Source organism: Heptranchias perlo, chromosome X, assembly GCF_035084215.1.
Source record: "Heptranchias perlo isolate sHepPer1 chromosome X, sHepPer1.hap1, whole genome shotgun sequence".
NCBI classification, from domain to species: Eukaryota; Metazoa; Chordata; class Chondrichthyes; order Hexanchiformes; family Hexanchidae; genus Heptranchias; species Heptranchias perlo.
The window spans coordinates 16,278,756-16,296,032 of NC_090370.1; the positions used below are offsets into that span (position 1 = coordinate 16,278,756).

The following is a 17,277-nucleotide window of genomic DNA, read 5'->3' on the forward strand; positions in this document are numbered from 1 at the left end:
TTGAGGGAAGTAACCAGTCACACCATCATCTCAGACAAGGGACAGAGGGAAGTAACCAGTCACACCATCATCTCAGACAAGGGACAGAGGGAAGTAACCAGTCACACCATCATCTCAGACAAGGGACAGAGGGAAGTAACCAGTCACACCATCATCTCAGACAAGGATGAGGGAAGTAACCAGTCACACCATCATCTCAGACAAGGGATGAGGGAAGTAACCAGTCACACCATCATCTCAGACAAGGGACAGAGGGAAGTAACCAGTCACACCATCATCTCAGACAAGGGATGAGGGAAGTAACCAGTCACACCATCATCTCAGACAAGGATGAGGGAAGTAACCAGTCACACCATCATCTCAGACAAGGGATGAGGGAAGTAACCAGTCACACCATCATCTCAGACAAGGGATGAGGGAAGTAACCAGTCACACCATCATCTCAGACAAGGGATGAGGGAAGTAACCAGTCACACCATCATCTCAGACAAGGGACAGAGGGAAGTAACCAGTCACACCATCATCTCAGACAAGGGATGAGGGAAGTAACCAGTCACACCATCATCTCAGACAAGGGATGAGGGAAGTAACCAGTCACACCATCATCTCAGACAAGGGATGAGGGAAGTAACCAGTCACACCATCATCTCAGACAAGGGATGAGGGAAGTAACCAGTCACACCATCATCTCAGACAAGGGATGAGGGAAGTAACCAGTCACACCATCATCTCAGACAAGGGATGAGGGAAGTAACCAGTCACACCATCATCTCAGACAAGGGACAGAGGGAAGTAACCAGTCACACCATCATCTCAGACAAGGGATGAGGGAAGTAACCAGTCACACCATCATCTCAGACGAGGGACAGAGGGAAGTAACCAGTCACACCATCATCTCAGACAAGGGATGAGGGAAGTAACCAGTCACACCATCATCTCAGACAAGGACAGAGGGAAGTAACCAGTCACACCATCATCTCAGACAAGGGACAGAGGGAAGTAACCAGTCACACCATCATCTCAGACAAGGGACAGAGGGAAGTAACCAGTCACACCATCATCTCAGACAAGGGATGAGGGAAGTAACCAGTCACACCATCATCTCAGACAAGGGATGAGGGAAGTAACCAGTCACACCATCATCTCAGACAAGGGACAGAGGGAAGTAACCAGTCACACCATCATCTCAGACAAGGGACAGAGGGAAGTAACCAGTCACACCATCATCTCAGACAAGGGACAGAGGGAAGTAACCAGTCACACCATCATCTCAGACAAGGGACAGAGGGAAGTAACCAGTCACACCATCATCTCAGACAAGGGATGAGGGAAGTAACCAGTCACACCATCATCTCAGACAAGGGACAGAGGGAAGTAACCAGTCACACCATCATCTCAGACAAGGGATGAGGGAAGTAACCAGTCACACCATCATCTCAGACAAGGGACAGAGGGAAGTAACCAGTCACACCATCATCTCAGACAAGGGATGAGGGAAGTAACCAGTCACACCATCATCTCAGACAAGGGATGAGGGAAGTAACCAGTCACACCATCATCTCAGACAAGGGATGAGGGAAGTAACCAGTCACACCATCATCTCAGACAAGGGACAGAGGAAGTAACCAGTCACACCATCATCTCAGACAAGGGATGAGGGAAGTAACCAGTCACACCATCATCTCAGACGAGGGACAGAGGGAAGTAACCAGTCACACCATCATCTCAGACAAGGGATGAGGGAAGTAACCAGTCACACCATCATCTCAGATAAGGGATGAGGGAAGTAACCAGTCACACCATCATCTCAGACAAGGGACAGAGGGAAGTAACCAGTCACACCATCATCTCAGACAAGGGACAGAGGGAAGTAACCAGTCACACCATCATCTCAGACAAGGGACAGAGGGAAGTAACCAGTCACACCATCATCTCAGACAAGGGATGAGGGAAGTAACCAGTCACACCATCATCTCAGACAAGGGACAGAGGGAAGTAACCAGTCACACCATCATCTCAGACAAGGGACAGAGGGAAGTAACCAGTCACACCATCATCTCAGACAAGTGACAGAGGGAAGTAACCAGTCACACCATCATCTCAGACAAGGGATGAGGGAAGTAACCAGTCACACCATCATCTCAGACAAGGGATGAGGGAAGTAACCAGTCACACCATCATCTCAGACAAGGGATGAGGGAAGTAACCAGTCACACCATCATCTCAGACAAGGGATGAGGGAAGTAACCAGTCACACCATCATCTCAGACAAGGGATGAGGGAAGTAACCAGTCACTCCATCATCTCAGACAAGGGATGAGGGAAGTAACCAGTCACACCATCATCTCAGACAAGGGATGAGGGAAGTAACCAGTCACACCATCATCTCAGACAAGGGACAGAGGAAAGTAACCAGTCACACCATCATCTCAGACAAGGGATGAGGGAAGTAACCAGTCACACCATCATCTCAGACGAGGGACAGAGGGAAGTAACCAGTCACACCATCATCTCAGACAAGGGATGAGGGAAGTAACCAGTCACACCATCATCTCAGACAAGGAACAGAGGGAAGTAACCAGTCACACCATCATCTCAGACAAGGGACAGAGGGAAGTAACCAGTCACACCATCATCTCAGACAAGGGATGAGGGAAGTAACCAGTCACACCATCATCTCAGACAAGGGACAGAGGGAAGTAACCAGTCACACCATCATCTCAGACAAGGGATGAGGGAAGTAACCAGTCACACCATCATCTCAGACAAGGGACAGAGGGAAGTAACCAGTCACACCATCATCTCAGACAAGGGATGAGGGAAGTAACCAGTCACACCATCATCTCAGACAAGGATGAGGGAAGTAACCAGTCACACCATCATCTCAGACAAGGGATGAGGGAAGTAACCAGTCACACCATCATCTCAGACAAGGGATGAGGGAAGTAACCAGTCACACCATCATCTCAGACAAGGGATGAGGGAAGTAACCAGTCACACCATCATCTCAGACAAGGGACAGAGGAAAGTAACCAGTCACACCATCATCTCAGACAAGGGATGAGGGAAGTAACCAGTCACACCATCATCTCAGACGAGGGACAGAGGGAAGTAACCAGTCACACCATCATCTCAGACAAGGGATGAGGGAAGTAACCAGTCACACCATCATCTCAGATAAGGGATGAGGGAAGTAACCAGTCACACCATCATCTCAGACAAGGGACAGAGGGAAGTAACCAGTCACACCATCATCTCAGACAAGGGACAGAGGGAAGTAACCAGTCACACCATCATCTCAGACAAGGGACAGGGAAGTAACCAGTCACACCATCATCTCAGACAAGGGATGAGGGAAGTAACCAGTCACACCATCATCTCAGACAAGGGACAGAGGGAAGTAACCAGTCACACCATCATCTCAGACAAGGGACAGAGGGAAGTAACCAGTCACACCATCATCTCAGACAAGTGACAGAGGGAAGTAACCAGTCACACCATCATCTCAGACAAGGGATGAGGGAAGTAACCAGTCACACCATCATCTCAGACAAGGGACAGAGGGAAGTAACCAGTCACACCATCATCTCAGACAAGGGATGAGCGAAATAACCAGTCACACCATCATCTCAGACAAGGGATGAGGGAAGTAACCAGTCACACCATCATCTCAGACAAGGGATGAGGGAAGCAACCAGTCACACCATCATCTCAGACAAGGGATGAGGGAAGTAACCAGTCACACCATCATCTCAGACAAGGGATGAGGGAAGTAACCAGTCACACCATCATCTCAGACAAGGGACAGAGGGAAGTAACCAGTCACACCATCATCTCAGACAAGGGATGAGGGAAGTAACCAGTCACACCATCATCTCAGACAAGGGATGAGGGAAGTAACCAGTCACACCATCATCTCAGACAAGGGATGAGGGAAGTAACCAGTCACACCATCATCTCAGACAAGGGACAGAGGGAAGTAACCAGTCACACCATCATCTCAGACAAGGGATGAGGGAAGTAACCAGTCACACCATCATCTCAGACAAGGGACAGAGGGAAGTAACCAGTCACACCATCATCTCAGACAAGGGATGAGGGAAGTAACCAGTCACACCATCATCTCAGACAAGGGATGAGGGAAGTAACCAGTCACACCATCATCTCAGACAAGGGATGAGGGAAGTAACCAGTCACACCATCATCTCAGACAAGGGATGAGGGAAATAACCAGTCACACCATCATCTCAGACAAGGGATGAGGGAAGTAACCAGTCACACCATCATCTCAGACAAGGGATGAGGGAAGCAACCAGTCACACCATCATCTCAGACAAGGGATGAGGGAAGTAACCAGTCACACCATCATCTCAGACAAGGGATGAGGGAAGTAACCAGTCACACCATCATCTCAGACAAGGGACAGAGGGAAGTAACCAGTCACACCATCATCTCAGACAAGGGATGAGGGAAGTAACCAGTCACACCATCATCTCAGACAAGGGACAGAGGGAAGTAACCAGTCACACCATCATCTCAGACAAGGGACAGAGGGAAGTAACCAGTCACACCATCATCTCAGACAAGGGACAGAGGGAAGTAACCAGTCACACCATCATCTCAGACAAGGGACAGAGGGAAGTAACCAGTCACACCATCATCTCAGACAAGGGATGAGGGAAGTAACCAGTCACACCATCATCTCAGACAAGGGACAGAGGGAAGTAACCAGTCACACCATCATCTCAGACAAGGGATGAGGGAAATAACCAGTCACACCATCATCTCAGACAAGGGATGAGGGAAGTAACCAGTCACACCATCATCTCAGACAAGGGATGAGGGAAGTAACCAGTCACACCATCATCTCAGACAAGGGATGAGGGAAGTAACCAGTCACACCATCATCTCAGACAAGGGATGAGGGAAGTAACCAGTCACACCATCATCTCAGACAAGGGACAGAGGGAAGTAACCAGTCACACCATCATCTCAGACAAGGGACAGAGGGAAGTAACCAGTCACACCATCATCTCAGACAAGGGATGAGGGAAGTAACCAGTCACACCATCATCTCAGACAAGGGATGAGGGAAGTAACCAGTCACACCATCATCTCAGACAAGGGACAGAGGAAGTAACCAGTCACACCATCATCTCAGACAAGGGATGAGGGAAGTAACCAGTCACACCATCATCTCAGACAAGGGACAGAGGGAAGTAACCAGTCACACCATCATCTCAGACAAGGGATGAGGGAAGTAACCAGTCACACCATCATCTCAGACAAGGGATGAGGGAAGTAACCAGTCACCCATCATCTCAGACAAGGGATGAGGGAAGTAACCAGTCACACCATCATCTCAGACAAGGGATGAGGGAAGTAACCAGTCACACCATCATCTCAGACAAGGGATGAGGGAAGTAACCAGTCACACCATCATCTCAGACAAGGGATGAGGGAAGTAACCAGTCACACCATCATCTCAGACAAGGGACAGAGGAAAGTAACCAGTCACACCATCATCTCAGACAAGGGATGAGGGAAGCAACCAGTCACACCATCATCTCAGACGAGGGACAGAGGGAAGTAACCAGTCACACCATCATCTCAGACAAGGGATGAGGGAAGTAACCAGTCACACCATCATCTCAGACAAGGGATGAGGGAAGTAACCAGTCACACCATCATCTCAGACAAGGGACAGAGGGAAGTAACCAGTCACACCATCATCTCAGACAAGGGACAGAGGGAAGTAACCAGTCACACCATCATCTCAGACAAGGGACAGAGGGAAGTAACCAGTCACACCATCATCTCAGACAAGGGACAGAGGGAAGTAACCAGTCACACCATCATCTCAGACAAGGGATGAGGGAAGTAACCAGTCACACCATCATCTCAGACAAGGGACAGAGGGAAGTAACCAGTCACACCATCATCTCAGACAAGGGATGAGGGAAGTAACCAGTCACACCATCATCTCAGACAAGGGACAGAGGGAAGTAACCAGTCACACCATCATCTCAGACAAGGGATGAGGGAAGTAACCAGTCACACCATCATCTCAGACAAGGGATGAGGGAAGTAACCAGTCACACCATCATCTCAGACAAGGGACAGAGGGAAGTAACCAGTCACACCATCATCTCAGACAAGGGATGAGGGAAGTAACCAGTCACACCATCATCTCAGACAAGGGATGAGGGAAGTAACCAGTCACACCATCATCTCAGACAAGGGATGAGGGAAGTAACCAGTCACACCATCATCTCAGACAAGGGATGAGGGAAGCAACCAGTCACACCATCATCTCAGACAAGGGATGAGGGAAGTAACCAGTCACACCATCATCTCAGACAAGGGATGAGGGAAGTAACCAGTCACACCATCATCTCAGACAAGGGACAGAGGGAAGTAACCAGTCACACCATCATCTCAGACAAGGGATGAGGGAAGTAACCAGTCACACCATCATCTCAGACAAGGGATGAGGGAAGTAACCAGTCACACCATCATCTCAGACAAGGGACAGAGGGAAGTAACCAGTCACACCATCATCTCAGACAAGGGATGAGGGAAGTAACCAGTCACACCATCATCTCAGACAAGGGATGAGGGAAGTAACCAGTCACACCATCATCTCAGACAAGGGACAGAGGGAAGTAACCAGTCACACCATCATCTCAGACAAGGGACAGAGGGAAGTAACCAGTCACACCATCATCTCAGACAATGGATGAGGGAAGTAACCAGTCACACCATCATCTCAGACAAGGGATGAGGGAAGTAACCAGTCACACCATCATCTCAGACAAGGGATGAGGGAAGTAACCAGTCACACCATCATCTCAGACAAGGGATGAGGGAAGTAACCAGTCACACCATCATCTCAGACAAGGGACAGAGGGAAGTAACCAGTCACACCATCATCTCAGACAAGGGATGAGGGAAGTAACCAGTCACACCATCATCTCAGACAAGGGATGAGGGAAGTAACCAGTCACACCATCATCTCAGACAAGGGATGAGGGAAGTAACCAGTCACACCATCATCTCAGACAAGGGACAGAGGGAAGTAACCAGTCACACCATCATCTCAGACAAGGGATGAGGGAAGTAACCAGCCACACCATCATCTCAGACAAGGGATGAGGGAAGTAACCAGTCACACCATCATCTCAGACAAGGGACAGAGGGAAGTAACCAGTCACACCATCATCTCAGACAAGGGACAGAGGGAAGTAACCAGTCACACCATCATCTCAGACAAGGGATGAGGGAAGTAACCAGTCACACCATCATCTCAGACAAGGGATGAGGGAAGTAACCAGTCACACCATCATCTCAGACAAGGGATGAGGGAAGTAACCAGTCACACCATCATCTCAGACAAGGGACAGAGGAAAGTAACCAGTCACACCATCATCTCAGACAAGGGATGAGGGAAGTAACCAGTCACACCATCATCTCAGACAAGGGATGAGGGAAGTAACCAGTCACACCATCATCTCAGACAAGGGACAGAGGGAAGTAACCAGTCACACCATCATCTCAGACAAGGGACAGAGGGAAGTAACCAGTCACACCATCATCTCAGACAAGGGACAGAGGGAAGTAACCAGTCACAACATCATCTCAGAGAAGGGATGAGGGAAGTAACCAGTCACAACATCATCTCAGACAAGGGACAAAGGGAAGTAACCAGCCACACCATCATCTCAGACAAGGGATGAGGGAAGTAACCAGTCACACCATCATCTCAGACAAGGGACAGAGGGAAGTAACCAGTCACACCATCATCTCAGACAAGGGACAGAGGGAAGTAACCAGTCACACCATCATCTCAGACAAGGGATGAGGGAAGTAACCAGTCACACCATCATCTCAGACAAGGGATGAGGGAAGTAACCAGTCACACCATCATCTCAGACAAGGGATGAGGGAAGTAACCAGTCACACCATCATCTCAGACAAGGGACAGAGGAAAGTAACCAGTCACACCATCATCTCAGACAAGGGATGAGGGAAGTAACCAGTCACACCATCATCTCAGACAAGGGATGAGGGAAGTAACCAGTCACACCATCATCTCAGACAAGGGACAGAGGGAAGTAACCAGTCACACCATCATCTCAGACAAGGGACAGAGGGAAGTAACCAGTCACACCATCATCTCAGACAAGGGACAGAGGGAAGTAACCAGTCACAACATCATCTCAGACAAGGGATGAGGGAAGTAACCAGTCACACCATCATCTCAGACAAGGGATGAGGGAAGTAACCAGTCACACCATCATCTCAGACAAGGGATGAGGGAAGTAACCAGTCACACCATCATCTCAGACAAGGGATGAGGGAAGTAACCAGTCACACCATCATCTCAGACAAGGGATGAGGGAAGTAACCAGTTACACCATCATCTCAGACAAGGGATGAGGGAAGTAACCAGTCACACCATCATCTCAGACAAGGGATGAGGGAAGTAACCAGTCACACCATCATCTCAGACAAGGGATGAGGCAAGTAACCAGTCACACCATCATCTCAGACAAGGGACAGAGGAAAGTAACCAGTCACACCATCATCTCAGACAAGGGATGAGGGAAGTAACCAGTCACACCATCATCTCAGACAAGGGATGAGGGAAGTAACCAGTCACACCATCATCTCAGACAAGGGATGAGGGAAGTAACCAGTTACACCATCATCTCAGACAAGGGATGAGGGAAGTAACCAGTCACACCATCATCTCAGACAAGGGACAGAGGGAAGTAACCAGTCACACCATCATCTCAGACAAGGGATGAGGGAAGTAACCAGTCACACCATCATCTCAGACAAGGGATGAGGGAAGTAACCAGTCACACCATCATCTCAGACAAGGGATGAGGGAAGTAACCAGTCACACCATCATCTCAGACAAGGGATGAGGGAAGTAACCAGTCACACCATCATCTCAGACAAGGGACAGAGGGAAGTAACCAGTCACACCATCATCTCAGACAAGGGACAGAGGGAAGTAACCAGTCACACCATCATCTCAGACAAGGGACAGAGGGAAGTAACCAGTCACACCATCATCTCAGACAAGGGATGAGGGAAGTAACCAGTCACACCATCATCTCAGACAAGGGACAGAGGGAAGTAACCAGTCACACCATCATCTCAGACAAGGGATGAGGGAAGTAACCAGTCACACCATCATCTCAGACAAGGGATGAGGGAAGTAACCAGTCACACCATCATCTCAGACAAGGGATGAGGGAAGTAACCAGTCACACCATCATCTCAGACAAGGGATGAGGGAAGTAACCAGTCACACCATCATCTCAGACAAGGGATCAGGGAAGTAACCAGTCACACCATCATCTCAGACAAGGGATGAGGGAAGTAACCAGTCACACCATCATCTCAGACAAGGGATGAGGGAAGTAACCAGTCACACCATCATCTCAGACAAGGGACAGAGGGAAGTAACCAGTCACACCATCATCTCAGACAAGGGATGAGGGAAGTAACCAGTCACACCATCATCTCAGACAAGGGACAGAGGAAAGTAACCAGTCACACCATCATCTCAGACAAGGGATGAGGGAAGTAACCAGTCACACCATCATCTCAGACAAGGGATGAGGGAAGTAACCAGTCACACCATCATCTCAGACAAGGGACAGAGGGAAGTAACCAGTCACACCATCATTTCAGACAAGGGATGAGGGAAGTAACCAGTCACACCATCATCTCAGACAAGGGATGAGGGAAGTAACCAGTCACACCATCATCTCAGACAAGGGATGAGGGAAGTAACCAGTCACACCACCATCTCAGACAAGGGATGAGGGAAGCAACCAGTCACACCATCATCTCAGACAAGGGATGAGGGAAGTAACCAGTCACACCATCATCTCAGACAAGGGATGAGGGAAGTAACCAGTCACACCATCATCTCAGACAAGGGACAGAGGGAAGTAACCAGTCACACCATCATCTCAGACAAGGGATGAGGGAAGTAACCAGTCACACCATCATCTCAGACAAGGGATGAGGGAAGTAACCAGTCACACCATCATCTCAGACAAGGGACAGAGGGAAGTAACCAGTCACACCATCATCTCAGACAAGGGACAGAGGGAAGTAACCAGTCACACCATCATCTCAGACAATGGATGAGGGAAGTAACCAGTCACACCATCATCTCAGACAAGGGATGAGGGAAGTAACCAGTCACACCATCATCTCAGACAAGGGATGAGGGAAGTAACCAGTCACACCATCATCTCAGACAAGGGATGAGGGAAGTAACCAGTCACACCATCATCTCAGACAAGGGACAGAGGGAAGTAACCAGTCACACCATCATCTCAGACAAGGGATGAGGGAAGTAACCAGTCACACCATCATCTCAGACAAGGGATGAGGGAAGTAACCAGTCACACCATCATCTCAGACAAAGGATGAGGGAAGTAACCAGTCACACCATCATCTCAGACAAGGGACAGAGGGAAGTAACCAGTCACACCATCATCTCAGACAAGGGATGAGGGAAGTAACCAGCCACACCATCATCTCAGACAAGGGATGAGGGAAGTAACCAGTCACACCATCATCTCAGACAAGGGACAGAGGGAAGTAACCAGTCACACCATCATCTCAGACAAGGGACAGAGGGAAGTAACCAGTCACACCATCATCTCAGACAAGGGATGAGGGAAGTAACCAGTCACACCATCATCTCAGACAAGGGATGAGGGAAGTAACCAGTCACACCATCATCTCAGACAAGGGATGAGGGAAGTAACCAGTCACACCATCATCTCAGACAAGGGACAGAGGAAAGTAACCAGTCACACCATCATCTCAGACAAGGGATGAGGGAAGTAACCAGTCACACCATCATCTCAGACAAGGGATGAGGGAAGTAACCAGTCACACCATCATCTCAGACAAGGGACAGAGGGAAGTAACCAGTCACACCATCATCTCAGACAAGGGACAGAGGGAAGTAACCAGTCACACCATCATCTCAGACAAGGGACAGAGGGAAGTAACCAGTCACAACATCATCTCAGACAAGGGATGAGGGAAGTAACCAGTCACAACATCATCTCAGACAAGGGACAGAGGGAAGTAACCAGTCACACCATCATCTCAGACAAGGGATGAGGGAAGTAACCAGTCACACCATCATCTCAGACAAGGGATGAGGGAAGTAACCAGTCACACCATCATCTCAGACAAGGGATGAGGGAAGTAACCAGTCACACCATCATCTCAGACAAGGGATGAGGGAAGTAACCAGTCACACCATCATCTCAGACAAGGGATGAGGGAAGTAACCAGTTACACCATCATCTCAGACAAGGGATGAGGGAAGTAACCAGTCACACCATCATCTCAGACAAGGGATGAGGGAAGTAACCAGTCACACCATCATCTCAGACAAGGGATGAGGGAAGTAACCAGTCACACCATCATCTCAGACAAGGGACAGAGGAAAGTAACCAGTCACACCATCATCTCAGACAAGGGATGAGGGAAGTAACCAGTCACACCATCATCTCAGACAAGGGATGAGGGAAGTAACCAGTCACACCATCATCTCAGACAAGGGATGAGGGAAGTAACCAGTTACACCATCATCTCAGACAAGGGATGAGGGAAGTAACCAGTCACACCATCATCTCAGACAAGGGACAGAGGGAAGTAACCAGTCACACCATCATCTCAGACAAGGGATGAGGGAAGTAACCAGTCACACCATCATCTCAGACAAGGGATGAGGGAAGTAACCAGTCACACCATCATCTCAGACAAGGGATGAGGGAAGTAACCAGTCACACCATCATCTCAGACAAGGGACAGAGGGAAGTAACCAGTCACACCATCATCTCAGACAAGGGACAGAGGGAAGTAACCAGTCACACCATCATCTCAGACAAGGGATGAGGGAAGTAACCAGTCACACCATCATCTCAGACAAGGGACAGAGGGAAGTAACCAGTCACACCATCATCTCAGACAAGGGATGAGGGAAGTAACCAGTCACACCATCATCTCAGACAAGGGATGAGGGAAGTAACCAGTCACACCATCATCTCAGACAAGGGATGAGGGAAGTAACCAGTCACACCATCATCTCAGACAAGGGATGAGGGAAGTAACCAGTCACACCATCATCTCAGACAAGGGATCAGGGAAGTAACCAGTCACACCATCATCTCAGACAAGGGATGAGGGAAGTAACCAGTCACACCATCATCTCAGACAAGGGATGAGGGAAGTAACCAGTCACACCATCATCTCAGACAAGGGACAGAGGGAAGTAACCAGTCACACCATCATCTCAGACAAGGGATGAGGGAAGTAACCAGTCACACCATCATCTCAGACAAGGGACAGAGGAAAGTAACCAGTCACACCATCATCTCAGACAAGGGATGAGGGAAGTAACCAGTCACACCATCATCTCAGACAAGGGATGAGGGAAGTAACCAGTCACACCATCATCTCAGACAAGGGACAGAGGGAAGTAACCAGTCACACCATCATTTCAGACAAGGGATGAGGGAAGTAACCAGTCACACCATCATCTCAGACAAGGGATGAGGGAAGTAACCAGTCACACCATCATTTCAGACAAGGGATGAGGGAAGTAACCAGTTACACCATCATTTCAGACAAGGGATGAGGGAAGTAACCAGTTACACCATCATCTCAGACAAGGGATGAGGGAAGTAACCAGTCACACCATCATTTCAGACAAGGGATGAGGGAAGTAACCAGTTACACCATCATCTCAGACAAGGGATGAGGGAAGTAACCAGTCACACCATCATCTCAGACAAGGGATGAGGGAAGTAACCAGTTACACCATCATCTCAGACAAGGGATGAGGGAAGTAACCAGTCACACCATCATCTCAGACAAGGGACAGAGGGAAGTAACCAGTCACACCATCATTTCAGACAAGGGATGAGGGAAGTAACCAGTTACACCATCATCTCAGACAAGGGATGAGGGAAGTAACCAGTCACACCATCATCTCAGACAAGGGATGAGGGAAGTAACCAGTTACACCATCATCTCAGACAAGGGACAGAGGGAAGTAACCAGTCACACCATCATCTCAGACAAGGGACAGAGGGAAGTAACCAGTCACACCATCATTTCAGACAAGGGATGAGGGAAGTAACCAGTTACACCATCATCTCAGACAAGGGATGAGGGAAGTAACCAGTCACACCATCATCTCAGACAAGGGATGAGGGAAGTAACCAGTTACACCATCATCTCAGACAAGGGATGAGGGAAGTAACCAGTCACACCATCATCTCAGACAAGGGATGAGGGAAGTAACCAGTCACACCATCATCTCAGACAAGGGATGAGGGAAAGAACTGCAGAAAGTCCACATCGGGCGAAGAAATGAAAACTTGGCCCAGGGAGATTATGAGGCCTTTAGCTGGGTTCACTCCAGTTCTGTATTGCTGCCGCACCCTCCCCAGTAGTTAAAGGGGAGGGAGCAGCTGTTTTTTAAACACCTTAAGTGCCGACAAAGCCCATGGACCCCGACACCTGCAACACTGCCTCTATTGCTCATCCCTCTCAGTTCTATACAAACGACTGCTCCACGTTATTTTTGTCACAAGTGATGTTTTAGCCATGTCAGGTTCTGAATATTGAAATCATTTTGGAAGTGTTGGGTCGGGGTGGGTGGGGGGAAGCCTACAGAACTCCTGAATGTTATGGGGCACTCAAGTTAATGTAACTCTCACTTACAATCTGGGTAAACTCCACATCTCACCATCCAGTATTCTGCCTGTTCCACATGCGTGGGATGAGGTACAGAATACTGCAATACTTTGTTTTCAGTTTCATCTTATATATCATGTATGCTAACCTGGTCTAGAATAAATCTGAAAGGCACTTCAATCCCATGCATGTCTTTACATGAAGCATTCAACTGTTTGCAGAAAATTTTATTCACAAACTTGAAAATCTCATTGATGGGGGTTAAAATTCAAAATTCTGAGCACACTCAGCTCTGTGTTGAGTTAGCTGATCTGATCCTGACAGCAATGGGAGCACTAAATGTCAGCACCCTGGGCTAGTGGGGTGCAGAACTCAGCCAGAGTCCCTGCACCTAATCTCTGCCAACTCACCCTTGCTGGAAAGTGTTTAGGGAAGTGGCTCCTTCTCATTGTGGGTGAGGTGTGAGTGGGCTGTGAGTGTTCGAGTTACTTTATAACATTCAGTACACCGGGGGAGTGAGGACAGTGTGGAAGTAAAGTGTGGAGAACGTGTTAAAGACACAAAGGGCACCTGAACTCGGCTCAGTCGGAAGTGGAACAAACCTTTGGGAAATGCTGATGTTCTTTGGACAGGGTCCTCTTTCTTCCAGTGAATGACGTCTCCATGTACCAGCATAGGCAGAAACATCTGCAGCTTTCGGTACTTCAGGTCTGTATCATATAACTCCTCCTCTGTATCACACCACCCTAATTCTGCCAGAGTTCAGTGAGAAGTTGCTGAGGAGACAAGGACTTCAGTTCCCCCCAAAATGTTTTTAATGTACAAAGTACAGTAACTGTATCCACACCCTCCAATAGCAACACAAACTTTCTGACCAAGGCTTTGCATCTTCCCCAACACAGTGCAGATACACCAAAGGAAGGTCAGGCCTACAAGCTGAGAAATAGCGTAGTACTGCCAACATTGAAGCAGTGCAGGCTGGCTAGTGCCAACAGTGGGATAGAAGGAAAGAACAGGAGCGCTCATTTGTGGCAGTAAGGTCAACACCAACCTAAAGGGACAGACGTTACTGGGGATTTGCTGGCTGGATCACTTACCTTACTCTGTGGTAGGTGGATTGTAATGATTGCTGACACACTGATGCTAGTAATAGGGTAGAAAAGTCAGCCCTATAGTAGTGTGGGTAAGGCACTGGACACAGAACTTCAAGTGTGGGGAGAGGACACAGTTCAGCTTTGCTTGCTCTCTGATAATCATGGGATCCCAGACCAAGACCTAGTGAGTTTGTATTTATGCTGGTTACAGAACACTCGAGCACTGTGCTGGCAGACAGGAGCAGGCTCCTTGAAAACATTCCTTAGAAAGCAGCTTGTAGACAGCAAACAAGGAGGAAATGAATTCAGATCATTTTGCAATTTGCCATCTAATATTGATTGTTTACTAGCTCTGGATATGCAGGTAGACAGCAGCATCAGGGAGCGTTCTTATCAAATACCAAGGGTGTGTAATTGAGGTAATCAATAATTAAGATTGGATTATAGCAGCTGCAAAAGATTTGACAGCAGCAATGAATTTTTAGTGTTTTAAAGCAGGATTTAACAGAGAATGAAGAAAAACAATCAGACTAGACACTTGTCCTATATAACCGTTTGTTAAATACACCAGTGGAATAGCAGAGTTACATAAAATGGCCAAATATAACGGTCAATGTTGCGCACCCTCTGTGGTGTTACAGGCTACATCACAAACAGCCAGTAGATGGCAGTAGGAAGAAGAGCATGCATTTGCCTGCTGTGTTCAGTGAGAGGTGGATGAACAGCTCAGCCGCTCAAAGGATGCAGGTCAACTTTAACCTTCTCTCCATTGCTAAGCATTCCAATGGTGGGGTAGAACCCTCCAGATGGCACTGGTGCTTCTTTCCTGCCAATTATCTTTCCATTTCGAGTAAAAAATACCTGAAAGAGATTTTCAAATTAAAATTTGTACTGGGGATTGAGGCACATTGTAGGGTGTAACAAGGCTACAACAGAAATGGGTGATCTCAATTCAGGTTTCAACACTTTGACAATTCGCGCACTGCTCTTACTGGAAAGTGCCTCCCTGAACTCATGATCAAACAACAGTTTGCTGTAAAATGAAAACAGTACAGCCTGTAACCCTCAGCGAGCTTCCTCCACAGCCCCAGGTATCCTGGTACAGCAGGTCGAAGAAGGAAGATGTGATTCTGTGGAGCAACAGGATGTGGGCTGTAGTTGGATTAACCCAATCCACTAATGTCCTGATTTGTCCACAGTTGATGTATGATCCTGGGAGAATTCAGTCAGTAATCTGATTTATCAGTGCAGGACAAGTTAGCCTTAGTCTACATGACTCATGATTAATTCTCTCAAAAAACATTGGGTTTCCAAATTCTCTCCCTTCCCCCGCCCCAAGGCACTGACTCCCATTGGGGTTCAGTTCAATGGTGAATATTAATCTCTCAGTTTTGTTCTCTTAGAAGATAACATTTACATTTATGTAGTGCCAGATTACCCCTCTTAGGAAATTCCAAAATGTTTCACTATGAAGTATAGTCACTGTTGTAATGTAGGGGGAATGCGACAGCTAATTTGCACACAGCAAGGTCCCAAAAACAACAGTGAGTGCCCCGTTAATCTGTTTTAGTGATGTTGGTTGAGGGATAAATATTGGTCAGGACACAGGGAGAACTCCCCTGCTCTTCTTTGAACAGTGCAATGGGATCTTTTACGTCCACTTGAGAGGTCAGAAGGCGCCTCGGTTTAACATCTCAACCGAAAGACAGCGTCTCCGACAGTGCAGCACTCCCTCAGTACTGCACTGGGAGTGTTGGCCTGAATTTTGTGCTCTCTTGAGTGGGGCTTGATCACACGACCTTCTGACTCAGAGGGGCAAATGCTAACCACTGAGCCACGGCTGACACTTCACTCAATTCTCTATAAAGATAATTCCATGGCTTGAATAGCGTTCCAAACATGGGCAAGATTTTCTCGCTTCTGGACAGGATAGAAGAGAAACCTGATTGGCAATCCTTCCCCCACCTCCAGCTTTCATTCTCTCACTCTTCATTGCAATCTTGCTCGTCTCTCTTTTATTGATACCACAACTATGCTGAAATTAAGACTTATCGCACCACCTCCTACTCTACCTTATTCTTTCCTGGGTCCTCCTAACTATGGAATGCCTCCTTCTCCCCTACGCTGTGAGCCATCAGCAGCAGCAGAATTGTATTCCGGCACAATCTGTAACCTCATGGCCCAGCATATCCCTCACTCTACCATTACCAGTTGTGGCCGAACCAGTGTTTTATAAAGGTTCATCATGACTTCCATACTTTTGTACTCTGAGCCTCTATTTATAAAGCCCAGGATCCCGTATGCTTTTTAACTGCTTTCTCAACCTGCCCTGCCACCTTCAACGATTTGTACACATATACCCCCAGATCTCTCTGTTCCTGTACCCCTTTTAGAATTGTGCCCTCTAGTTTATATTGCCTCTCCTCTT

The 17,277-nt window shown here is 48.0% G+C and overlaps 1 protein-coding gene across 2 annotated transcripts in view; it reads right to left on the reverse strand.

The window, feature by feature from the left end:
• Positions 1-15,387: 15,387 nt before the first annotated feature.
• spryd3 (SPRY domain containing 3) overlaps positions 15,388-17,277 on the reverse strand; it is a 332,651-nt gene continuing 330,761 nt past the window's right edge. For both annotated transcript variants that reach the window (XM_067976783.1, XM_067976782.1), the window contains one exon: positions 15,388-15,710. In XM_067976783.1, coding sequence (XP_067832884.1) covers positions 15,576-15,710 — 135 coding nt within the window. In that variant the 3' untranslated portion in view covers positions 15,388-15,575. The remainder of the gene's footprint in view (positions 15,711-17,277) is intronic.